General features: G+C 48.5%; 1 protein-coding gene across 9 annotated transcripts; it reads left to right on the top strand.

Moving 5' to 3' along the window:
* The first annotated feature begins 23 nt into the window (after window positions 1–23).
* On the top strand, window positions 24–25,822 carry DHCR7 (7-dehydrocholesterol reductase). 9 transcript variants are annotated; one of them, XR_011973812.1, is made up of 11 exons: window positions 981–1,104; window positions 5,679–5,767; window positions 10,956–11,178; window positions 11,435–11,525; window positions 11,865–12,078; window positions 14,531–14,735; window positions 15,617–15,748; window positions 17,475–18,993; window positions 20,864–20,935; window positions 21,285–21,380; window positions 25,562–25,822. XR_011973812.1 is itself a non-coding variant. In XM_072639441.1 (10 exons), exons 4-10 carry the CDS (start codon window positions 5,685–5,687, stop codon window positions 17,937–17,939), a joined length of 1,413 nt encoding a protein of 470 aa, XP_072495542.1. In that variant the 5' UTR covers window positions 24–132; window positions 424–492; window positions 975–1,104; window positions 5,679–5,684; the 3' UTR covers window positions 17,940–20,065. The 9 variants fall into 9 exon arrangements, 2 of the variants coding, with proteins under 2 accessions (XP_072495542.1, XP_072495543.1); XR_011973810.1 differs by having other exon boundaries at window positions 21,781–25,822; XR_011973809.1 differs by having other exon boundaries at window positions 21,664–25,822.
* The last annotated feature ends 308 nt before the right edge of the window (window positions 25,823–26,130 follow it).

The raw sequence follows: 26,130 nt of genomic DNA, 5'->3' as shown, positions 1-26,130 counted from the left end.
GGTGCGGGCGGGCGCTGGCCGCGGGGACCAGCCCCAGGCCCGGAGCCGGACCGGACAGGACCGGACGGAGTGTCCAGCCCCAGCCCGCTCCCCCGGAGGCCCTCGCCGGCGTCCCCTGCCGGGGCTGGCCAGGTAGTGACTTTCACAGTGGGAGGCCAGGCAGGCCAGTCCCTCCCCTCCAAACACGGCTAGGCACGGTACCCGCTCCCGGACTCCCAGCATTTCTCTTCTTCCCCTCCCCCTCCAGATGTGGCCCAGGTGACCCCACAGACAGGTTCCGTTACGTGGTCCTAGGAGGCTAAAACCTGCCCCCCCCAACGAAGTCCTTTTAAATTCCAAGGCGGGGGGGGGGGGGGGGTGACTCTGTATCACGTAGCCTTGCCCTAAGAATCAATCAAAAAGCATTAATTAACCCTTACGTAGCTGGACCTGCGAACACAAAGAAAGGAGAAAGAACCTCTCTGGACCTCAAGGGGCATTTACATGCCGGTGGTAAAGACAGCAGGCATGGATACATCGGGGGGAGGAAGGGGGGGCATTCCCGGGATCGGGGGCAGGCCCAAAAAACACGCTAGCCGGGAGGCGCCAGGAATTGGAGGAGAGGAGAGCGTACAGAGCTGGGAAGGACGGCACAGTCCAAGTATTTTATGCTTGGTCCTAGAGGGAAGCGGGAGCAACCGACGTCTTTGGGAGAACAGCCCGCAGGGGTCCCGCTCACTGTCTCTCTTCCCGCCCCACCCCCCCACCCCCATACCTCCCGGGGCTCCCAGAACACCCGCCCGCCAGGATCCCCGCCCAGGAGGAGGCCGGCTTGGCCCGAGGGGGAGGGAAATAGCTCCTTTGAACCAGGGGTCCCGCCCCTGTTCCCGCTGCTGAGTGGCCAGGCTGGCTCCTCCTCGGTGGGCTCGGGGTGGCTTGAGGCCTCTGCACCAATCCAAGTGTGCGGAGCACTCTGACAGGGGGATCTCCGGCAGCCCATTGGCCGTTTCCGCACGACGTGTCTGCTCGGAGGGCGGTCCTAAGCGGAAACGTCAGTTTGGTCTCATAACCCTGCTACCCTTGGAAGCATCGCTGCGTGTGCTGAGTGGCGGAGGTGTGCCAGAGGTAAGAAGCCTAGCGGGAACTGGTCCAGGGAATTGGGGGATTCCGTGCAAGCAGACTAGTTGGAGAGGCCCCTTGGGGGACTTCGGGCCGCCCTAGACAAGCAGCATTTTGTCCTTGGCTCGGAGAGCGCACACGTTCACCCTGTGTGCTCTGTCCAGGTGGGTCTTAGCCAGCGTGGGCTTTGCGAGTGGGAGCTGTCCTGCACCCAAAGGCCGGCTCCATCTCCAGGACCTTTCCCCGAGAAGGGACACAACCCAGGTCCGAGGGGAGGGGCTTCAACAGGAGCTCGGGGACATGCTGCGATGCTTTTCGAAATGACCTAACTGGCTGACTGGTCTTTGATTTAATTTTCGAGGGGTTTTGCATTTATTTTACATTTTAAACCTTGGAATATGAGGACGGGGCACCAGCCCAGCTGTATCTGTTCAGAACATGTCCCCAGTCTGGTGACAATGCGAAGGAAAGCCTAGATGGCTCTAGCTGAGTGTCACGCTCTTATCCAGTTCTTAATCTCAACCTGCATCTTTTAATGCAAACTCTGCACACACGCCCAGCTCCATCTTAAAGAACTGAATGAAATGATACAAATGAAATTGACAAAAGAGCCTTCGAGCCCTGCTGGCCTCGGATGTGAAATAAAAGATCGGAGCAGAATGGCGTTTTGCCCTTTTCTGAAATTACCCCAGAGAATTCACCCGCAGGAATACGGGCGCAGCCCCCCTCCTTCCTCTGAAATGGAAGACGTCCGGTGGACGTTCCCCGCGATTAAATTGTCACCCACCGGGGCAGCCAGGTGTCGAGTTGGCCAGACCATTTGGATTGTTGTTTATGGGCAAAGAAAAAAGGACTTTACGCAATTATGGGGAAAAGACACCCCCCCGCCCCCCCAAAAAAAAAGTTTCTCTGAATGGTGTTAACCACAGCCTCGCAGGAGTAGTTGTGTTGGGTAAATAAACTCAGAATTAGCCTCGTGTGGTTTGCAGCCCAACGGAATCAAAAAGAGCTCTGCAGACAGCGGGGTTTTTTTGTTTTGTTTTAACTTCCTGTCGGGTGGCTTTCAAACTTCCAGGTCTCGTGGTGGATAGAGAGGGTTCTTTCACTGGAGGACTCGGGCTCCTGCCTCTTCCTGGGACAGGACTTACCCTTCTGACTTTGATGATCCCACCCCAAGGGTGCAGTTCTCCAAGTCTGCAGATGAAAAGACCCTTGGTTATAAACGGGAAAGCTCAAGTGAATTGTATAGGTTCCCAGGGGCATATCTGAATCCATGCTGGCTCCCCTTGGTATTAGGTGGTGGTAGTGAGTGGGGAGGCAGTGCTGGACTTAGAGACAGGAAGACCTGAGTTCAAATCCAGCCTGACAATCTGGTTAGTGAGGAAGGGTTCCAGGACCAAAGGAAATAGTTCAGTGGGTACTCCCTAAATGTTCCTCCCCTCCAGCCTCTTTGTGGTGCTCCAATGAAATACGTGTAAAGGGCCCTGTAAATGTTCCAACCTTCCTATTTCTATCAGGTGGTTCTGGTGAAGGGAGGATTCTGGGGGCTCAGGGCCCAGTGGGTCTTTGATGGTCAGGGCTTCCTTGAGGAGAATCCAGCCTGAGGACACACCTTCTGTTTTTGGAGCAGAGGTTCTAAAGTGAGATTTTACAAGTTTTGACAACGCTGAGTTGCTTTCCACAGAGAGGATTACATATTTTGTGCTTTTAAAAATGTGTTTTTGAGAAGGACCCAGAGTCCTCACATTGCTCTGAAAAGGCCATTTCAAAGCCAAAGCCACTGAACTGTGTCAAGGCGTTGTTGGAGGGAGGGATGTTTATTTGGTTCTCTTTTTATTCCTGGAGAGTCAATCTGTCTAAAGCAGGGTCTGTTGGAGTCCGAGACGGGTAAACATCTCAGGAATTTCAGAGACTGCTGTCTTGTCAGAGGGTATGGGCTCGCAAAAGACACCTGCTAAGTCTATAGGACTCAGGAGCTGAGTCAGTCGGCCCCTGGGAGAAGAGGATGTGGCCTTCTACTCTAAAGATGTATCTGATTAGTTGGCTCTCAGCTTGGTAAGGTTAGCAGCTTGTCTGGTGCTCCCCAGGACTGGCAGGCCTGAATGAGGGGTAATATTCTGATGAACTAGTACAATTGCCATCCACCACCCCTCCCAGCTACCAGAAATTTAGACCTGGAGGGGCTTTAGGGATCATTGAATCCAGCCCCTTCTTTCTACAGATGAGGAAACTGAGACCAAGAGAGGTTAGGTGACTTGAGCAGGGTCATCCAGCTTCTCCACCCCAAAGCCTCAGAAATGAGCCCAGGATGAGATGCTTTTTTTGAAAATGACTGAAGCAAATTAAAAGGCCATTAGAAGTATCAAAAAATGAATTGTAACTGATTAAGACCAGCAAAATTGATGGGGAAAATTGCACCCAGTAGGGCCACCTTCAGTTCCTTGTCCAAAACAGTGTCAGCTTTGGGCAAAAGGAAAGCTAGCTATGTCAGGGGAAAAAGTCCAGGGTTATGTCAGTCACCAGAGAGTAAGTGCCAACCAGGAACTGCGTTAAGGGTGGGGAGAAAGGTGAAAACAGCCCGTGCCCTGAGGAGCTCTCTGTGAGACCAGAGTGTACAAACAAAATAGAAATGAGATAAAAGAGAGATAATCGCTGAGCAAAGGCTGGGAGATTATGGGGAACCTGTGGAAGGTGGAATTTTAGCGGCATGTGAAGGAAGCCCTTTGTACTTAAATCGACTTTATTGTACTAAAAATCATGTCTATTTTAACCAGCTAAACATGCTTCTTCTAGTGTTTTATTTTTGATAAATGGACTATCTAATATTTGCGTCCTTGGTGTCCTGTGACCTCTGGCTCCTCTGATGCACCATTAAGCATCAGAAAACTTTAACGAGAAGATTGTGTTCTCCTTCAAAACAGATTTTACTCTTTTGGTCTGTGGTGCATGTTGAAAGTATGAGAAGACAAACGCAATTTGCACAGTCCTGGGCATGAGGAAAGACTTTTGAGCCTGAGGCAGGAGAACATTCCAGGGATGTTCAGAGAAATGGCTAGAACAAGGACCAGGAGGTCAATGTAACTGCACCTCCCAGTTTGGGGGGCCATTTGGAGGACCACCATTGAGCAGGGTAGATGAGACAGTCCTTCAGATTTGGTCAAGTTAGCCTTTCGGTAACATTCTTGAGGTCTCTTTGTGATCACTGTGACTTTGTACTCTAGACCTTAATAAACAATTCTCTTACACCCTCAGGGTGGGGAACCTATGGCTTCAAGGCTACCTGGGGCCCTCTAGGTCCTTGGGTATGTGGTCTTTTGACTGAGTCCAAGTTTGGATTTGTTGTGAAGTTTGGATTCAGTTGAAGGGCCACACTTGAGGACCTAAAGGTCATATGTGGCCTGGAGGTCACAGGTTCTCCACCCCTGCTCGGTTAAGAAATGCTTTTTGACTGACCAACTGATTGAACTGATTCCACTCACCAGTCTTATGTCAAATTGATTTGTAAAGAGTAGATCAGGTGCTGGGTGTTTTTTCCCCTCAGTATTTTCTTATCACATGTAAAAGTAGTGAAGACTGCTAAAAAAAAAAAAAGATCCATAATTTTGTACTATTTGAAATTTGTTCATTGAAATCCACAAAGGAATCATGAAATGAATTTCCTTCTGCCAAAAGACTGTGAGATGGTTTAACCCACAGGTGCTGCTTTGGATGGACTGATTTTGGCCACCCAGGTCATTGGCTAAACTACGATTTTTCATGAATTTCAGGAAGGTGCAGAGTTCTTTTCCTATTAATTTTAGCATTTTGCACGGCATCAAGTGGAATAAAGTTTATTGTAGGAAGTAACAATCATCTCTTACTTTTGCAAAGTTGTTTTTTTTTTTTAAATAAAAGTGGTGTTTCCAGAGCACATGAAGTTTGTAGAACACCTGACTTCTTGCCCCTCTTTATATCCTGCCAATGTTTCCGGGACTGGCTGTTGGTACTAAAAAGGGTCTTATCATACTCTGTGACCACATAGTAGGTAACCTCTGGGGAACAGGGTCTACACCATCCACCCTCTGTGACCAGTCCTAGAAACAGTAAACATGGAGTATACCACTTTGCCCGTGCCCAAGGTCTGTCCATTGAACTGTCAGATTTATAGATCACCCACTGTGTGCCAGGCACGTGCTAAGCATTTTGCAAATATTATTTAATTCTCAGAACAAATGTAACAAGTAGATGCTGTTATTCCCCCCATTTTACAGTTGAGGAAACTGAGGCAAAGAGTTGACTTGTCCTAGGTCACACAGCTAGAAAATGTGTTAAGCTGAATTTGAATTCAGATCTTAATTCTAGACCCAGTGCCCTATCCGCTGTACCACCTAACTACCTTTAGATAGGTAAATGCTGCAAGCAAGATTCCTTTTTTAAAACATCTATTTACAAATAAGTAAACTGAGGCTAAGCCAGGTGACTCAACCTTGATCAGCCTGTGTCTGCCTGGAACTTAGCAGGTCCTTAACACATGCTTAGTGATTGTTTGAGAATTGTACCCTTACTGTTCCCAAGCAGTAACGTGGCTCTCTTCTCCTTAGGGTCCAATGGCGATGCGTTCCCCAGCCAGCTCCCCTAAGAAGACGCCAAATGGTAACACCTCGGCTCATGGGAAATGGGGCCGAGCCTGGTAAGATTCTCCTTCCAACCCCTGACCTGGGGTTTGGGAAGGAGATCCCCAAGGTTGGGGCAGGGTGACCGTGGCTTGGTGAGCCAAATCTCATGCTGACTTTTTGTAAATTCCTTTCCAAAGTAAATAATAGCAACCAGAATTTCCCACGTTTCCCCAGTTTGTGAAATATTTCTTCTATGTTATTTCATTTCACTTGAGCCGCCTTGGAGCCTGTCAATATTAGAGGAATTCTCTGAGCTTATTGGAAGTGAATAGTGAGGGCTGGCCTGTGGTCATCTAGTCAGACTTGGGATTTGGTCCCCAGGCTTCCTGACAAATCTAATCCTCCCTTGCTTGTGAGTGGAAAACCATCAGTGAGAGCCACATGGCCCAGCAGGAGTGGCGAGAGCACAGCAGCTGTGGCCTCTGCCTGGCACCCTTTCAGTCCCTCCCAGTTCAACAGGCTCCAGCGTGAGGCCTCTTTGGCTCTCAGCTCCCCTGGAGGCTGAGGACTGTCCCCCTTGCTCCCCAATTCTAAAAATGCCAGAAATGCTGGGATCCTCTATTTAAAGCTGAAAGGGCCTGGAGTTTGGGAAAGGATCCGGAGCCATCCATCCTCATGGAAAAAGGAGACGCGGGCAAAGCTGGCATAGTGCTACTCTCTAAGCCAGCGAGCATTCCTTTTTCCCTAAGGAGGTGCACCTTGGCCTTTTTTCTAATGTCAGAATTTCTAATGTCTCTCTTTCATGTGCAGTGTGTGCATGTGTCTACGCATGTGCCTGTGTGCACGCACTTTGTCATACCGTCGGACGTCTGGGTTGGGGTGGCAGGGGAGCCTCAGGTTACTTAGTCCAGTGCCCTCATTATACAGAATAGGAAGCCAGTTCCTCGGGAAGGTAAGTGACTTAATAGGGGAACCCAGGGCCCAAACTGGGATCCACAAGTTCCTGGCCCCTTTCATTTAGCCCATTTGTCCTATACAAACTTGAATAAGCAATGAGAGTACCTGGAGTCATTACCCTCTCTCCCCCACTTTCTCTTTCTCAGTCTCCGTCTCTCTCTCTTCCAGCCTTAGCAGCTGGATTAACTAGGTTAGTGTTGAGCTAGCTTGATCTCTCTTACAACTGAATGTCAGTCTCTCACTTCTTAGTGATAATTGATCCTATGGTTCCAGATGGCTCCCTCCTTCTCTCCTCCATCGACTTAACCTGAAATTTGGGGAATTCCTAGATAAGGAAACTCCCTCTGCAAATGCAGGTTGGCATTTCCTCTGCCAAGGACACCAGAAGACTACGTGACTTCATGGTGTCAAAGGCTGGAAGTCTTCCTGGCTTTGAGACTGACTCACAGTCCACAGCACCGTGGGATCTTCCTTTCCCTTTATGGCAAATAATTGAAAACCTAAGAGGAACCACAAGGGAAAAGAATCAGTTCAGCAAAACCAGCCGATTCACCAATGGGCAGCATATGTAGCAGATCGCTTGGGAATCACTTTTCACCTTCATTTTAAGTAGTCCTTGGACTGACTGCTTGCTGTCTATAGTTAGTAAATCTCAAATCACCCACAAAAAGATGATGACTCCCCACGGTGTCCAGTCATAGCATAGCATCGGTTTCTCTTTTGGAAATGATGCTTGGTGCCCCCCATATCCAGGGCCTCTGCCTTCTCACAGGAGTTATTTAACCTTGGCCTATTCATTTCTTCATCCCATGTTGTCCCGTGTGCACCCTTCCCCCCACCATGTTGTCTAAGCCACTCAGTATCAAGCGTTAGATGCTGAGTCCATTTGGAGAATCTTACTCAAATTCTTCATAGAATCCCTTTTTACTTCATCTTCAGGTTTTAAGTGACACAGAACATTGAAGTAGGGCTGGGACACAGTGAGACGAGGGTTAGAAGGGTGTGCCAAATGTTGGTGAGTCCTGGGGACTGATCCAACGTGGTCACAACTAAGTTTATAACTAGTCGTTCTGGACACCTGTAGTTTGTCAGCCACAAATGGCATTTCCAAATTATTTTTCAAAAAGCATAGACAGTTACAGAGGCAGGTGTTTGATCTGACCTTGTGTAAATATCCCAATTTGGAAAGCCACCCACAAAACTAAGGACCAACTGTGAGAGGGCTGTACAGGACACTGTAGAAGGTTGTTTTTTATTTTATTATATTATATATTATGTTATATATACAATATATATTACACATGTGTTACATATTATATGTACATTATGATTATAATATATTATATTATAATCATATATTATAATATATAATATTATATTGTAACATATGATAATATAATATATTATAATATTATGATAATTTTAATATTATACTTATCCAAGGAAAACAGACAGTAATCCTGTTCACATTTCCCCCCATTAAAAATTGTGACTAGCTGTTACAGAGAATGGAATATTAAGAAATAATTATTAAACTTCTGATGGAGACGTGCACTGGGGAGAGTCAGACTTAGTGACAACAAAATTCCTTATGTGGTTTGCTTGAAGTATATGGCAGTTTCTAAGTGGTTTATTTGCAGCCACATAATTGATATTTTGGAAGGGTATCTTAAATAACCACACGGGATACACTGAAAGCAAATCTCTCCCTCCATTTAGGTTGTGAGCCCCCAGGGAGGAATGGACTCCCCATGCCCCTTACAGATCTCATTCTTAGCCTTAATATCTCATCCCCTAAAGATGGAGATCCAGTATGTACAACTTGAACACCGCCTTGTTCAAGCTGATTGTTTTACAGAGAAGGAAACTGAGACTTAGAAAGGAGAGGGGCATGTCCAGGATCCCATTGGTGTTCCCTTTCCATGACCTACCAGCTTCTACCCCCATGCCTTTACACAGACAGTCTCCCCACATAGAATGCCAAGCCCTGATTCCCTTCAAGAACCAGCTTGGGTGCCACCTCCAGCAGGAAGTCTCTCCTGGTGCTCCCACTCTGGGTGACCCCCTTGCTGTGGATGCCCCCTCCCCCACTTTGTATGACTGTTTGATCTGAGCGTGTGTGATTTTCCACCAGTGGAAGGTAAGCTACTTGAAGACAGGGTCATCTTTCATCATTTGTCTTCTTGAACACTTCCCCATATTAAGCAAGAACTTAATATTTGTGGAACTGACTTCATCAATCAAGTGCCCACGATGTGTAGGGATAGGAAAACAAATCAGAGAGTGTGTGTCTTGAGAGACCTTCCGTTCTGTTGGGGGAGGGTAATGTGCTCACCTAAAGGAGTCCAGGGGACAGGGTAAGGGGGAGGAAGGGAGGGAGTCTGGAAGGACTTCATCTAGAACATAGTACGTGAGCTGAGTTTCGAAGCTAATTAGGGATACAAAGAGTTCAGCTGAGAAGAGAATGCAGTCCTGGCAGAAAGGACAGCCTAGGCAAAGACCTAGATGCAGGAGATAATCTTTTGTGTGAGAGGAACCACAAAGAAGAGGGTTTGGCAGTAGCATAGAGTACTGGAGGTGGGTTGAGTAATATGGAATAAGGTTACCAGGCTGAGCTGGAGGCTGCTCATGCATTTGTGGATTTATTCGAGGAATAAATCTGGAATAGGGAAGTATCCTGCTTTAGAGATCTGTGCTTTAGAAGGCCCAGGTCTGGCTGCTGTGGGGAGGATGGAATGCAGACAGTTGGAGCAGCTGAGCTGGGGTGCAGGGGCTGGGTGCCCACATCCGCTCCCTGGGCTCTCAGACTCCTGCCTGGCAAAATCTGGGCACCGTCTCCCTGTTGATCACATAGGCGGGGGCCTTGGTGGACCATATCAGAATCTCACTCCCCGGATCCTCGTATATGAGGAATGTGGGCTACTGAAAGGGGCCATGGCTTCACTTTGGGCTAACAGGCCACATCCGGCTGGGGGTTAACTGAGGCATGTCCAGAAAGGCACTTGCTGTCCCAGGGAAGGAGGAGGGAGATGCAGCATTCAGATACAGACCCTCCATGGCAAATAACTGGTAACAGGAAATGGCTATAATTATTTTATGAGCAGGTGCAGCAGAGCATTATGGGAGGACCTGGGTTCAGATGCACTAGGGGATACCACAGGGCATCGTGCCAGCCTGGGGTCAGAAAGAGCTCATATCTGACTTCAGGCACCTCCTAGCTGCGTGACGCTGGGCAAGTCACTTACCTACTCTTTGCCTCAGTTTCCTCATTGATCAAGTGGGAATCATAACAGAATAGTTGGAATGCAATCCTCTTTGTAAATCACTTTGCAAACCTCAGGGCCATCCATCAATGCTAGCTCTCCTCGCTCCACTGATAATCATTATCAACACCTTCCTGAGATAAGGGAAAATATTTTTTAAGCATATCTGGTTTGGCTGGGTTGTAATTCTGCCAAGATCAAATATGCCAGCTTTACTCTTAATGGTAAGTGAGTAGAGCCTTACTGCATGCCAGGTCCTGTCCTAATATGCTTTCCCATCCTCATCTCATCTGGCACTACCAATAACCCTAGGAGGGAGGTGCCACAGTTGTTCCTTGTTTTATCTGTAACTCATAAACAACAGGTGCACACGAGAGACACATGTCTGCCTTCCAGCCTTAAGCAGCTGATGTGTCACCCAGGGTGGACTTTCACCAGAAGTGAACATGGAGTGGTAGTGTGCCATCTATCTGCTCCCCGCCCCCAGAGTTCTCTTGTACCCCCCAGTGTTCTTTTATATGTGGGCAAGCTGGCTTTAGAAGGGGGAAGATGAAACAGAGGAGAGTCCATTGCTAACATGTACTGAGAGCACCTACTGTATGCCAGCACTATGCTACATTCTGGTTATATGGTCAGACTAGCTCAGCCATAGGGCCTTGATCCTGTCTGCACCCAGCCCTAACCATTGTTGGAAGTCTCAGTGTCTTAAGAGAATGCCTAGCGAGGGTCCAGAGGGCTTTGCTTCCAGTGTAGAACAGGGTTAGAGTCAGAGCCACAGAAAGCAGCCTAGTGTGTTTGGCTCTCCCTGGGCCTGCCCTATGGCCTTGGGCCACATCCACACAAGGAGGGACCATGGGCGTCCACAGGGCAGAAGAGCTCTAGCAGGCCTCCGTCCCCAGCCTGACCTTAGACTCTGCCAGGGGCTACGTTCAGAGAAGGCCACCTGGTTGGATTTGCCCACCTTCCCCAGAGGGAGGGCGTGCTGTGTGTGTTGCCAGCCAGGAGCTGCACCCCGCTGACCATCTGCTGTCTTCTCTCCCAGGGAAGTGGACTGGTTCTCCTTGGCTAGTGTCATCTTCTTGCTGATGTTTGCCCCACTCATCGTCTATTACTTCATCATGTCCTGTGATCAGTATGGTTGTTCCCTCACTGCGCCCGTGGTGGAGATGGTGACAGGGAAATCCAGCCTCTCGGCCATCTGGGCCCGGACCCCAGGTGTGACGGCCAGAGCAGCTCAGATCTACATGGCTTGGGTCACTTTTCAGGTCAGCCTTCCCACTGGCAGCTTTTCTAATGAATCAGGGCAGAGTAGCTGCCAAGATCCATTTCCCAAGATACTGAACTTTCCTTATTCAGATTACAGATGGCTCTGCCTTGTGGCCCCTTTGGCATGAGGAAAGGTTAAGCTAACAATAAGGCTTATTCAAGTTGGAAGTATACCTCGGGACAGACAGACTCCCAGCTTACAGACACCAACCATCTCAGTCATCGGTAATTTTTTTCTACAATGTCTTGTTTTAGGTGGTTTTGTACATGATGATTCCTGATTTTTGCCACAAATTTGTGCCTGGCTACGTGGGAGGTGTTCAGGAAGGGGCTATCACCCCTGCAGGTAACTCCTGTCTACAGGGTCCCCTCTCCTTTGGGCTGCCCAGAGACCATGCCACTTAGCTCCACCTCCCTATCTTCAGTCACCCACAGGGGGTGCCCAGTTGAATAGAAGCCCAGAAAGGGACTGTCCATGAGGGGCATATCCCAGGCTAGCACCTGGATCTCCTGACTCCTCGCCCTTGATTCTGTGGCCGCCACACAGGGCGGAAAGGTCAGTCTTGCCTGGGAAGGAGCCCCAGGGTGCTTACAAGTACTGCCGACAATCCACACCATAGCTTCTCTCCCTGCTGCGTGCCTCCTCGGGGTGTCCTCTCACCATCTTGCCCTGTTTCCGTTGCAGGAACTGTAAACAAGTATGAGGTCAACGGTCTCCAGGCCTGGCTCATCACGCACCTTCTGTGGTTCGCAAACGCTCATCTCTTCCACTGCTTCTCTCCTACCATTATTTTCGACAACTGGATACCACTGCTCTGGTGCGCCAACATCCTTGGCTACGCCGTGTCCACATTTGTGCTCATCAAAGGATATTTCTTCCCCACCAACGCCAAGGACTGGTATGTTCCATGGCCCAGTGGGAAAACCAGAATTGATGCATGGACCTTTCATGAGGAAGAGGAGGAAGAGGAGAATGGGAGGAGGGGAGAAAGAGGAGGGAGGAAGTTTCAGCAGCTGAAACCTCAGATAACCGACATGTTCTTAGATTCTGACTAACTAAATGACTGTTGAGCCTTTACCCTGTTCTGTTACAATGTTTTTAAAATGTCACAATTTTACAACATGTCAGATTCCATTGTCCTGCCTTGGTAAGCAGAGTACTCTATGGAGATCTCCCCAACATCTCTCCAAGCCTTCTTCCCCACCTAAGCTGTTCCCATGATCACTGGTGAGGCCCACAGGGGTAGATAGTAAGGGGGTCTGCCCTAATGCAAAGAACACAAGGTTTGGGGTTGGAGTCAAGGGGTTCACCTGTTCACTCTCTGTGAGACACTGGACATCGATTGTGACATCCATCTCCCTGCCTGAAAATGAGAGAATGTGACTCTGTGATCTCTTCTGTTCCCACTGTCAATGAACCCCCAAATATAAGAAAGTCCAGGCTGAGAGGAGCCAGGAAGGCTGATTCTAAATCCAGGTTATTCTGAACCTTCAGGATCCCAGTTCATCACCTCGCATTTATTAAGCACGTACTATGTGTCTCAAAGAGTGTCCTCTGGAAGACAAGGGGTCAGCTTTCTATGACTTTTCCACCACTACCAGGTCCCTGAGTTGTTGGGTTTGGTGTCATTTGACCCAAGTCTGTGCAACAAAAGCATTTTTAGGGGAAGATTCCTCATTTCAAGCCCTAACTGAGGCCCTTCTACATTTTTTTTTTTAAAACTGTCTCATCACCAGGTCCTCAGTCCAGCCCCCACAATAGGGGGTTGGGCCACAGAATCATAAAATGTGAGGTTTGGCAGAGACCCCAGAGACATCTCGTCAGGCCCATCCCTGAACACATATCCCCCTAAATCAACGCCCCCAACAAGTAGTCATCTAGTCTCCTTGGGGCCTAGCAGTAACATGGAGCTCACTATCTCCCTAGGCAGCCCCATTCCACTGTCAGTGGAAAGAAGTCGTTCCTGATATCGGGCCCACATTGGCCCATTGAGATTGGTTTGACCCCTTGGGGCCAAGATGTCAGCTAAGCATGGGAATCAGTCAAGCTCCTCTGGAGGCACACCCCAAGCTGTCTGACTGCCCCAGCTTGACACAAAGGAAAAGCTTGTGGGAGCAGATATCTGAGAAAAGCAATTCTTTTGGCTCTGCTACTGCGTTTATATGTTTATGTTTGACTGAAGGGACCCTGCAGTACTAGGAATACTCTTCTCACACAGCTGATTACGTGTGTCCCTCTGAGGGAGAGGCCTGGCCTGGCTCCTCAGCCCAATCCCTGCCCTCCCCCTCCTCGCAAGCACAGAGCACAGGTGGGGTGGGTCGCTGGACTCCCCACTGACCAGACACCACAGCTCAAAGCTGTCTCCTTCTCTCTCCACTCCTGGGGACAGAGCTGAATGTTTGACTTTCACGGGACCTCTCTCTGGACTCCAGCTTTTGTCCTTGGTACACGTGATAGATGCCTAACAATGCAGCATTGGCCTTTTGTAAGCATTTACTGCATGCTGGGCCGCGGAGAGACAAAGACAGAATGTGAAGGAGCCCTTCAGGGTGTGGCATTCTGCGGTTAACGCTTCCCAAACTGGCTCAAGGCACGGGCTCAAAGCAACAGATGAGGACATACTTATTAATCCGTTTGTTAGTTTATGGAAATTCTGAATTTTCATTAACAGAGAGAGAAGAGAGAACATTTCCATATTTATGTGTTCTGTGTGTTTGTGTAAAATCCATATCATACAGATGTCTACATACATTTCTATAAAACACACTATATATGTGTGTGAGTTAGGTGGAGAGACAGGGCACTGACAACTAGGAAATCAGGACAGACCGGTCTGTCAGGTCATCCTTGAGTTGAGCTTTGATAGATACTTCTGGTCTCAAAATCCCAGAGGAGAGATTTCAGGGGTTGGGTACCATCTGCAAAGGCCTGGAAGCTAGAAGTGGAATGTCCTGTGACTAGTGTGGTCAGATCTTAAGGTGGCTGAGGAGTGAGGGCACTAGGGGAATGAACAGAGTAGGTGATTAAATGGAAGTAGGAGTGGTTGGCACTTAGAGAGTACTTTCAAGACTCAGCACTTTACCGATAATGGTGGCCCTGTGGGCTCAGTGCTGTTATTAACCCCATTTTACAGATGAGGAAACTGAGGCAGGGTCGCCCAGTTAGTTGGTATGTGAGGGTCATTTCAGCTCCATTTCCTGACTCTAGGTCCAGTGCTATGGGCACCTCATGCCCCATAGAGGACTTTCAGAGCTCACGGGCAGAGACATGGTGCCTGCTTGTAGGTCATTGCTGTTGGGCTGAGATGCCTATGGTCCCTGGTCACCTTCTGCTCTTTCTGCCCCTTTCAGTAAGTTCACAAACAGCTTCTTCTACAACTACATGATGGGTGTGGAGTTCAACCCAAGGATAGGGAAGTGGTTTGACTTCAAACTCTTCTTCAACGGCCGCCCAGGCATCGTCGCCTGGACACTCATCAATTTGTCCTTTGCGGCCAAGCAGCAGGAGCTCTTTGGTTCAGTGACCAACTCCATGATCCTGGTCAACGTCCTGCAGGTGAGTGCGTGTGCTGCCTAGGTGCCAGCCGGCTGACTTGGCTGTCCTGTGCTGTGGCTGTCAGCGGCAGTGGTCTCTGTGAGGACCTTTCCCAGGTTATAGCAGTGCACCCCAGGGAGATGGGGCTCCTGCACATCTGGGTAGAAGTCTTGTCTACTTTATCCCTCAGTGGAGGCATCTGGCCCCCACCAGACCAGAGATTTCTGCCAGAGATGTCAGACGGGATGAGTTTTGAGGAAAAGCCTCAGGAGTTGGCATTTACGAGGTCTTCGTTAACTGAAGAGATTACTTCCAAACCCTGATTCAGCAAACAAGAAAGTGGGGCTGCCCCCACTGGGGCTCTTTCCCAGCCCCCAGCCTGGGGCCTTTTCTAGTCATAATGGTGTTTACACCTGGCTTCACCCCCCACCTCCCTGTTCCTGCCCCCTGTGTGCTGAGGGGAGCCACATTAGGAAGTCACCTACAGACTTATGTTAGCCCATTTCTATGGAAGTGTCTTCAGTGAAACAAGGGATCTATTGATCTACCCACTCCAGGAAGTGGCTGTCCCAACCTTCCACCTCTCTCCTCTAGCCTCACCCACCCTTAGAGCCAGGACCTGGTGCCCTACTTGACTGATGAGTGAAAAGACAACTTGGGCACCTTTGCGCTAGGTGGCCCCTCTGCCTGGCATGCCTCTGCTGCCCTCTACCTCCTGGGACCCTTAACCTCATCAAGGCCCAGCTTAGATGCTCCTAGGGCCTTGGCTAATCCCCCCGAAATTGCCTCCTTTCTCCTTTGCATTGATTCTCTAGACTTTGTACCTCCCCCCAGAGCCTGGTTCAGGGTCCTGTATCCTGCACAGATGCCAGACCAATCGACTTGCCCCTCCTATCTTTCAGGCTCTTTATGTGCTAGATTTTTTCTGGAATGAAACCTGGTACCTGAAAACCATCGACATCTGCCATGACCACTTTGGCTGGTACCTGGGCTGGGGTGACTGTGTCTGGCTGCCTTACCTCTACACCCTGCAGGTAAGGTGATAGGAGGTGGGAAGTTCATCCTGTCTCCTCTCAGAACCTCTTGGTTGGGAGAAGGCATGATCTATGCTCTCTGGCAGACACTACCAGGAATCTTTCTGGGCTGCCAAAGGCCCCATCAGCCTCCCAAAGAGGAGGAGGCCAACAGGGAGCTGGCTCCTAGGGGGTCTATTTCTAAGCTCTATGAGTCCATGAAGACCATCCATTGGGACTGGTGGGCCAGTGTTGTTAGAAGGAGGCATCCCTGACACCCTAGCCTTTCTGAGACAAATAACTTTATCAGTCATTCAACATTTATTAAGCTCCTACTGTGTGCCGAGTCCAGTGCTAAGCAGTGGGGATACAAGAAGAGAGAAAAGATGGTCTCTGCACTTAGCACAGTACTGGCACGCAGTAGGTGTTTAATAGTTGTGATTAATCTATTAAAATCTGAGGAACTGATACTGCACCCAGGATAGGAAATGAAAAAGATGTGTTCAGGGAGATGTCACCAACGGCCAGCGCTGTGGTCATCTACATCTTTTAAAAATACACTTTGCCAGCTTTTTGGGCACAACTGTGGTCCTGCCCTGAGCCTGCGTGATAGGAAGGGCAGGTAGTCTGTGCTGGCCCCACTTTGCAGATGAAAACGATGAGGCTCGGCCAATTTAACAGACTGATGATAGTGATGGGCATTTCTGGGGAACGTTCAGGTTTGCAGAGTGTTTGACGTGTGTTCTATCTCATTTGAGCCTTCCCGTGACCCGTCATACAGGCGGAAAGCTCCAAGGCTCAGGGAGCTGATTGCTCTCCATCACACAGCTAAGAAAGGTCCAAGGGAGAATTGAAACCCAGATGTCTCCTTGTTCCAATCCAGAGGCTCTCTGGTGCAGTTAGCTGCAGCTAGCAGAATCAGAATTCATACTCAGGCCTTCTGCTTCCCAACTTATCTCCCTGAGTTTTCCTAAGCACTCAGTAAGTACCCTGAAATGAGCCTTCCTCCCTGCTGGGGGCTGCTCAGCATTGGCCGGATCAGTGGTGCAGTACAGGATATCCATACCCTTGTCGTGTCCTGGGTCTCTTTGGCAAGCCCTATGAACCCCTTCCCAGAATGCATAAGATAACTCACGTAGGATCACAAGGGAAGTGAATTAGATCAAAATTCATTTATCCTTTTTGGAAGTTCACAGACCCCAGGGTAAGTCTCCCCTGGGATAGAGGCAGTCAGTGGTCATATCCTGCCTTTCATGCTTAGAAGCCACAGACACTTCAGTCCATCATGTTGAGCCTTGGTTTCCTCACCTATAAAATGGGGACTCTGCTATCCGAAGGACCCCCATCAGGGCATTGTTATAGGAATGCTTCAGCCTTGTAGGACCTGGAACCCTTGGATGGAGAGATATCCAGTAAATGCAGAAGTAGGGTGGGGCCATCCTGGATGCAGAAACCAACCCAGGCAAAGGGGGTGCCCTTTGTGAGGGAGAGGGCTAGGATTGTCAGGCTGCAGTCACACCTCCAATTCTCAGGCTGTGTTTTCCCTCATGGGAGGAACTCAGGCTTTCAGAAAGGTCCTCCAATGCTACCAATTCATTTGACAGTGAAGGAAACTGAGGCCAGCTGGGGGACAGTTGACAGATGAGGTCAGTTCCAGGGTAGCCCTCTGATGATGGCCAGCTGTAAGATCAGCTCTCAGCTGTTGTTCTCCGGGCTTCTCCTTCTCTCTTGTTCTCCCACCCCGCAGGGCTTGTACTTGGTCTATCATCCTGTGCAGCTCTCCACACCCCATGCACTGGGCGTCCTGCTACTGGGCCTCGTGGGCTACTATATCTTCCGAGAGGCCAATCACCAGAAAGACCTCTTCCGAAAAACCAATGGGAACTGCCAGATCTGGGGCCAGAAGCCCAAGTACATAGAGTGCTCTTACACGTCGGCCGATGGGCAAAAGCATCACAGCAAGCTGATGGTGTCGGGCTTCTGGGGCCTGGCTCGCCACTTCAACTACACGGGTGACCTCATGGGCAGCCTGGCCTACTGCCTGGCCTGCGGCTTCTCTCACCTCCTGCCCTACTTCTACATTATCTACATGTCCATCCTGCTCATCCACCGCTGTCTGCGTGATGAGGATCGCTGCTCCCGCAAATATGGGCGCGATTGGGAGCACTATACCACCAAGGTGCCCAAGCGTCTGCTGCCTGGTATCTTCTAGGGGGCTTACCAGGTGGCCACTGGGGCCCTCTCCAGAGACTGAAAGGGTTCACCCAGAGCTCCCTTCCTTCTCAGCAGCCACATGGCCCACGTGCTGTGGCTGGACTTATGATAAGAAGGACCTGCCAGCTTCCTTTCATTCCAGGGATTCTCAATCATGTTAAGAAACTTAATTTGTGAACCAGAATTTGGGCAGCTGAGTGAGAAATGCTTCCTGGGGGTAGGCTCTGTGAGTGTTGACTCCCCCTCCCCCTTGGGGATTCACACCCTGAGTCTCCCCCAGCCACCTCAGGGCAATGCCTTTCTCGCATTAGAAACCAACTTCTCTCCACCTGCGGTTCAGTCTTGGGGCCCCTCTATGTTTCTTGACTGAAACATGAGGCTCTCGTTCAGTTAGTCAGTCAGGTAGCATTTCTTACACACCTACTGTGTGCCAGACATTGTGCTAAGCGCTGGGGATACAAAGAAAGGCAGATGACCATTGCTGCTCTCCAGTAGCTCCCCATCTCATGGCGGGGTCAATGTGCAAATGGTTGTGGCCAGACAAGAGATGGACAAAATGAACCGGACTCACCCTCAGAGAGAAGGCACCTGGAGACCTTCCTGTACAACAAGACTTCCAAAAGGCTTGAAGGCAGCCAAGAAGCGGGGTGAGGAGGGAAAGTTTGAGGCACTGCAGATGTGGAGATTCTTGGGCAGGGAGCAGCTGGGAGGCCGGTGTCACTGGATTACAGAGAATGTGGCAGTGTACAGTCTGAGCATCCTGGAATGGCAGGCAGGAGAGATGAGAGAGAGCTGGGCACCTTTGCTCTTGGGTCCTTGAGGGTGATAAAGAGCCCTCCTTAGAAAGACTTGACCTTTCTATTTAGCTGATCTTTTTCAGGTTCAGATCAAATCCACTGGAGGCAGAGCACCATGGTCTTGAGGTTGGGATGACATGGGTCTGTCTGTCTCTGGCATAGACAGAGCCTTGGGCAGCTCTGAAATTAACCACAGAGGAGCTGCCATCTGCATCTGTGGAGGGATTTTCCACACCAGCTGAGCTCTCTACTCAGGTAAAATCACAGGTTTGGACTCACCCCAAAAAATTCTTCCCCTTATACCATGGCCCCCAGGACTAGTTTGTCTGGCCGTCAGCCCTACGCCTCTTTAAAGCAAAGCTCTGTGGACTCAAAGATCACTAGTGGCATTCTGAGTGGGTCTAGACTGCACTCACTGTGGCCCAGAAGAGCACCAGCTCTGGTACTGAGCAGCCTCCTGATAGGGCCCCCACTTCCACACTGCCCAGCCCATCTTGGAGGTCATCCTCAGCAGAATTGATCAGAGCCCCAGGGCTTGAAGGGACCTTCGAGATCCCAGTGATGGCACCAGACACGAGTCTGCACATCCTCCCCTTCTGGGTGGCAACACTGTGTTTCTGGTACCAAACACAGTGCCTTTATATACGGTGACATCCAAGAAATGCTTGTTGATTGAGAGTACCGATGCTTAGAAAGTCTCTTTGCCGGGAGCCTCAGTCTCCACCGTTCCTGGTTCTGCCCACCCCTTCCACACCACAGTTCTTATCTTCTCTACTCGTGCCCCTCACCCAGCCTCATCTCCATTGGAACAAGCTTTGCTTCAGGGTGCTAACCTCCCAGGGGCCCCTGCGCCTTGCCTTGAGGGGTCTTCCTTGGGTGCCAGGGTCTTCCTGCCATCTGAGGGTGGGGAGGGCAGACCCACGCTTCCCAAGGATTTTCATCCTAGGTGGAACATTTCCTGCAGCCTCCGTGTGGCAAGATCTTTGTCCTCTCCGTTCCGGGGGCCCCTCCAGATGCTCTGCTGCCTTGAGTGTGTGTGGTGACCAGGCCAGGGGCATGCTGCCACTGTTGAACCCTGAATCCACACCCACTTTTCTGGTTCAGACACCTCCCCAAGCCTGTACTTTGCTGTTGATCTTTTTAAACCAGAAGTAAGATCGCTTTGATTCTTACTGAATTTTCTCCTACCTTGGGAAGATGCTTTTGGACCCTCCCTGCACTGAAAGCTCAACACGGGCGGGAATACATTGTTTTCTAATCTCTGTGTCCTACCACTGAGGACTGTGCTGTGCATACAGAAGGTGCTTAATAAATATTTGTGAAATAATTAACTCTCCCCTCCCTCAACCAGGTGAGCAGCTCCCCTGCTCAAGCCCTGCCATGGCTCCCTACGTGCCAACAGGTAGTGCCTTGCCAGTCTGCCCTCGTCAGTCACCCATCCCTGGCTGTCACTTCCTGCTACAGTCTCCCCTCTGTGAGCTTCTGGTGATTGGTATTTAGGAAGCACTTAAATGTTTTTTTATTCATTCTTCATTTGACCCTCTTACAATAAATGGTGCCAGGGCCAGGGCGAGGGAGGGGACAGTGGGAGATACTGAGAAAAGCTCGCGTTTCCTCTGTTCCTCATGTTCCTTCCCCCCACTTCATCTCACCCCCATTGTCCCACCCTGTCCTCCAAGCCCATCAGCCTCACAAATGTGGACTCGGAAGACTCAAGTCCAGAGCCAGCCTCAGACACTACTAGCTGTGAGACCCTGGGCAGGTCCCATAACCTCTGCTTGCCTCAGTGTCCTCATTTATCAAATGGGTTTAACATTAGCCCCAACCTTGCTGGGTGGTTGTGAGGAACAGATAAAGTCACATTTGTGAAATGCTTAGCCCAGCATGGGGCACATATTAGGTGCTTCATAAATGTGCACTACTCCCATCCTGGCGTCCTTGATCCAAATCTCAGAGGAAGATGGAACTGCCTCCCCCGAAGCCACCCCTCTACCTGGGCCTGTGCAACAGGATCCTCCCGCTGCAGGCTTGTGTTGCAGAGCATTCTTTTCATCTTGAGCCAATTATTTTCCTGCTGTTTGCCCGATGTCTGCAAACATGCCCAGCCCTCGTTCTTCTCATGCAGGGGCCTGTGGCTTCCCGACCCAGCTCACTACCGGTCACCCTCTCCCCAGGATCAGCCTCTCTGGCTAGCAGAGTACGTACCAACAGATCCTCATTCCCCACCCCCCAACTGAACCCCGACCTGCCCCCCGAGGGGCTAGGGACCCACCCGGCCCTGCTCTTGCTTCTAAGGCCTCAGGGCCTTCCATCTGCCCTGACTCTCTCCCAGAAAACCTGGGAACCACCGGGACCTTTGCATCTATCATGAACCAGAGCCTCCTTTGTACAGTCACCCCGTTAGAGTGGGGACTCCTCGGAGACAAGGGCTGCCTCACCCTTCTGTTTTCATCCTCAATGCTTGGCACAGAGTAAATTCTTAATTTTTTTAACAACAACAAAAAGGTATTTTTCTGACCAATGTTATTCCTCCAAATTTTCATTAGTAACACAGGCAGCTAGTAGAGTAGCAGACAAACCACTGGACCTAGAGTCAGGAAAACTGGAGTTCATCCTGGCCCCAGACAGCTGTGTGACCCCAGGTGAGTCACTTCTCCTTCTGCTTGCCTCGGTTTTCTCCACTGTAAAATGGGGATGATACCAAGTAGTTGTAATGAGGGGCAGGGATTAGTTAGTAAAGGTGGTAGTAGTGGAGGTGGTGGTGGCAGTGGTGGTGGTGGTGATGGTAAGAGGAGGTGTGGTAGTTATCATTTATACAGCCTAGCAAAACTAGACAGCTGTCTTTTCCCACTCCTGCTCAGTGCCTGTATTGAGGCTCTTAAATATGTCTACACTATCCTCCCTTTCCTCCCTCCCTGACATTAGAACAGAATCCTGGAAGGCTTCGCTTGAGTAGAGATGAGCCTGAGGAGTCAGAATCACGTTAGTTGGAGGGAGGGAGAAAGGCTGCCAGTTTCATTGAGTGGGAAAGTCACTTTTCAGGAATATCTGCAGGGCAGATGGAAAGAGAATGGCCAGACATCTACCCGGTGACTCACCACAGGTGCTCCACCCTTGGGCATCAGGGAATTCCTTTATGGATTATAACACTTTAGAGAATTTGCCTTGTTCATTTTTCAGAGCTTTTTCACTTTTTTTTCTTTCTGGTCTTTTTATAAGGGATGGCTTTCTGGGAAGGGGAGAAGGAGGGATGTCCCTCGAAATGTGATATAAAAATTAAAAATAGTCATATTTGTGTTTCGTGTTATATAATGGAACTCAAAGAGTAATGAAAGTTCCACTTCCAGTGGAAAGATTGTCGCCAGTGGAGTGCCCCACGGATCCGTCCTTGGCCCTGTGATTTTGAATATTTTATCAGCAATTTACATGAAGATAGATGTTACTTGTCAAATTAGTGAGCCAGGTGACTTGGTGGATAGAATTTTAGACCTGGAGTCAGAAAGGCCTGAATTCAAATCCTGCCTCATATACTTACCACGTTGTGACCTTGAGCATGTCATTTCAACTTTTCTCAGTTTCAGTTTCTTCACATACAAAATGAAGATAGTAATTGTACCTACCTCATAGGGCTGTTGTGAAGAGAAACATTTAGAGTGTTTTGCAGACCTTAAAGTCCTGTGTAAATACCAGTTGTGAGGAGTAGGGGAAGAGAATATATAATTAAAACCTTAGATGACAGGATCGAAAGTGATCTTGGCAGTTTAGGAAATTTGTCTGAATCAAATCAAATGAAATATAATAGGGACAGATCGAAAGCCTCACATCTAAATTAATTAAATCAACTTCCTAACAGTGAGTCAATAAAACCTTGTTAAATGCCTCATGTGTACCCAGCTTTGGAGAGGCCTGGTTAGAAAGCAGTTCACCCTCAATTATCCAGAAGCTCAATGAGTCATATGTAGAGCATGTCAGCCAGAAGAGCCAAAGGGGACGTTGGGCTGCCCCATGGAGGACAAGCCCAGGTTCCAGGATTGGAGAGCTCATGGCCCCTCTCTCCTCTGCTCAACTGTTGGGCCAAATTCTGGGCATGTTCAGAGAACAAAGAAGATGAGAATAGAGGGGGATGGGGGAAGTGTAGCCTAAATTGAGAGTGATGTGGGGGTGGGTGGAGAGGGATGAAACAGGATGTGAGCTCTATATCCAGGCACTGGAAAGGCTTTCACATGGAAGAGAAGGTTGGCCTTCAGCTTGGCCCCAGATGGAAAATGGAGAATGACCAGGGGCAGTTACAGAGACAAAGCTGGGCTCCATGATGGCAAACATTTTCTCACAATCAGAGCTGTATGGAAGGGGTCAGGCTACCCAGGAGGAAGAGCCTGCATCACCAGACATCTGGAGTGATTGCCGGTGGGATGGGGCAGAGACGGCTCCTTTCTCAAGGGCCTAGTGGCTTGGCTGGCCTCTGGCCACTCTTGCAGTCTGGGAGTGTGATGATAAGGGTCATGGCTTCCATGGATCCATTATGTTATCAGGTGGGATGTTTGCTTCAGCATCCAGACACTGCTGCACTTGGTGATTGTGAGGGAGCCAGCCAGGGAGGCAGGACAGCAGGCATTCATGAGCTAAGTGCTGGGGATACTTGTGCAAAATCCAGAAAGAAAGACTTCCCCTGCCTTCAGGGGCCTCACACGCTAATGAGAAAACTCTCTACACCAAGAGGACCTGAGATCTTCCAGTGCCAAGATGGTGGAGTGAAGAAGGAGCCCTCTGAAACCTCCCAAATCTCCCTCCAAACAGCTAGAAAACTGCCTCAGAATGGTCTGGGAGCAGGTTAGCAGCCAACCAGCCTCACAGTAGGGGGCCTGCAGCAGGGCTCCCAGCTTGGGGCACTCCCATTAGGGAAGCTCTGCCCTCCTGCAAGCCACCAGGCCCCTAAGCAAGTGAGCAGTCTGAGCAGTGCAGCAAGGTTTCCTCACACACAAGCCCCCAGAAAGACCTTGACCCCACTGCTGACTTCCCACTGAGACATACTGTTTCTATAACAATCCAGCAACAGGGTCTTTCTCCTGGGTCAGACCCCAACAAGATCCCTCCTCCAAGGTTGAGACTGTTACCATAGCAACCTGGCAGCAAAGCCCTACCCCTGCTGCAGGTAACCCCTACGCCCACAGAAGGCCAACAGGGAGGCCCCAACCCCCATTTCAAGCCACAAGGAAGCCTACCCTCTAGTGAAATCAAGTAGCTAAGCCATGAAACCCAGTGAAAGCCAGCAGAAAGACCCAGAACTCCAGCACAAAAAGCCTGAGACAGTGCAGGACTAGAGCCCAATTCTCACATAAAAACACCGAGTCACCAAGGAATAAAAAAAAATGAGCAAAAACAAGAACTTCACTATAGAAAGTTACTATGGCAATAGCGAGGACCAAAGCATAAATTTAGAAGAGAACAATAGGGCCAAAGTGGCTACATGTGAAACTTCAAAGAAAAATCAATTTGGTCTCAAGTCCAAAAATAATTCCTGGAAGAGTTTTTTAAATTATTTTAAAAAGCAAATTAGAGAAGTAGAAAAAAATTGGGAAAAGAAATGAGAGTAAAAAATTGTGAAGAAAGAGCCAATACTATAGGAAAAGATAATCAAAATATTACCAAGGAAAACAACTCCCTAAAAAATTGAATTGCTCAAATAGAAAAGGAGGTTCAAAAGTTCAGTGAAGAAAATAGTTCCTTAAAAATTAGAATTGAGCAAGTAGATGCTAATGACTCTATGAAATATCGAGATACAATAAAACAATGTCAAAAAAGTAAAAAAAAAAAAACAGTGAAATTTCTCATTGGAAAAACAATTGACTTAGAAAATAGATACAGGATGATAAACCCAAGGACCCCAGGTTCTGGGATAAGAACTCATTGTTTGACAAAAATTGCTGGGAAAGCTGGATAAAAGTGTGGCAGAAACTGGGCATAGACCAATGCCTGATACCACACACAAGAATAAAGTCCAAATGCGTAAATGATCTAGGTATAAAGACTGATACTATAAACAAATTAGTGGAGCAAGGAATAGTGTATTTATCAGATTTATGGAGAAGAGAGAAAATTTTGGCCAAACAAGAAATAGAGAAATATGAAGTGTGCAAAATGGATAATTTTGATTACATTAAATTGAAAAGGTTTTGCTCAAAGAAAACCCAATGCAACCAAGATTAGGAGTGAAACAGAAAATTGGGAAAAAAATTTTGCAACTAGTGTCTGTGGTAAAGGCCTCATTTCTAAAATATATAGAGAACTGAATCAAATTTACAAGAATACAAGTCATTCCCCAATTGATAAATGGTCAAAGATATATGAACAGGCAGTTTTCAGAGGAAGAAATTAAAGCTATCTAAAGTCAGATGAAAAAATACTTTAAATCACTATTGATTAGAGAGATGCAAATCAAAACAACTCCGAGGTACCACATCACACCTATCAGATTGGCTAACATGACAAAACAGGAAGATGATAAATGTGGAGAAGATGTGAGAGAGTTGGAACACTAATTCATTGTTGGTGGAGCTGTGAGCTGATCCAACCATTCTGGAGAGTAATTTGTAGCCCAAAGGGCTACAAAAATATGCATACCCTTTGACCTAGCAGTTTTGCTTTGAGACCTGTATCCCAAAGAGATCATAAAAATGAGAAAGAGTCCCACATGTACAAAACTATTTATAGCAGCTCTCTTTGTGGTGATCAAAAACTGGAAATCAAGGGGATGCCCATCAATTGGGGAATGACTGAATAAATTGTGGTATATGAATGTAATGGAATACTATTGTGTTATAAGAAATGATGAACAGGGAGACTTCAGAGAGGCCTGGAAGGACTTATATGAACTGATGCTGAGTGAAAGGAGCAGAACCAGGAGAACTTTGTACACAGCAGCAACCACAGCATGCAAGGAACTTTTCTGGTAAACTTAGTCCTTCACAGCAATGCAAGGACCTAAAAAATTTCCAATGGACTCTTGAGGCAAAATGCCTTCCACATTCACAGAAAGAACTATGGAATTGGATTACAGAATGAAGCAGATCGTTTTTTCTTGTTTTATGTTTTGTTTTGTGTTTTGGTTTCTCCTCATTTTAATAATTCTATGAATATGACTAAGATGAAAATGTATTTAATAGGAATGTATTCGCAGAACCTATATAAGATTGCATGCCGTCTTGGGGAGGGAGGGGAAAAGGAAAGAGAGGCAGGGGGAAGACATCTATGATATATGGAAGTCATTGTAGAAAACTGAAAACAAATAAAATAGATTAAAAAAAGAAAATAGATACAGGAGAGATAACATAAGAAGTACTGGACTGCCTGAAAGCCATGATAAAAAATAAAAAAGCTTGGACAATATCTTTC

The sequence above is a fragment of the Notamacropus eugenii genome, chromosome 2 (assembly GCF_028372415.1).
Source record: "Notamacropus eugenii isolate mMacEug1 chromosome 2, mMacEug1.pri_v2, whole genome shotgun sequence".
In the NCBI taxonomy this organism is placed as follows: domain Eukaryota; kingdom Metazoa; phylum Chordata; class Mammalia; order Diprotodontia; family Macropodidae; genus Notamacropus; species Notamacropus eugenii.
Note: the sequence above shows the minus strand (reverse complement) of the source record. Positions and strands in the feature narration are given on the sequence as shown.

Excerpts from the sequence above, each read along its gene's own strand:
- DHCR7 (XM_072639441.1), top strand. The coding sequence starts at position 5,685 with ATGGCGATGCGTTCCCCAGCCAGCTCCCCTAAGAAGACGCCAAATGGT. Across the intron at positions 11,179-11,434 it reads TGGCTTGGGTCACTTTTCAG|GTGGTTTTGTACATGATGAT; the intron begins GTCAGCCTTCCC and ends GTCTTGTTTTAG. Across the intron at positions 12,079-14,530 it reads CCCACCAACGCCAAGGACTG|TAAGTTCACAAACAGCTTCT; the intron begins GTATGTTCCATG and ends TGCCCCTTTCAG.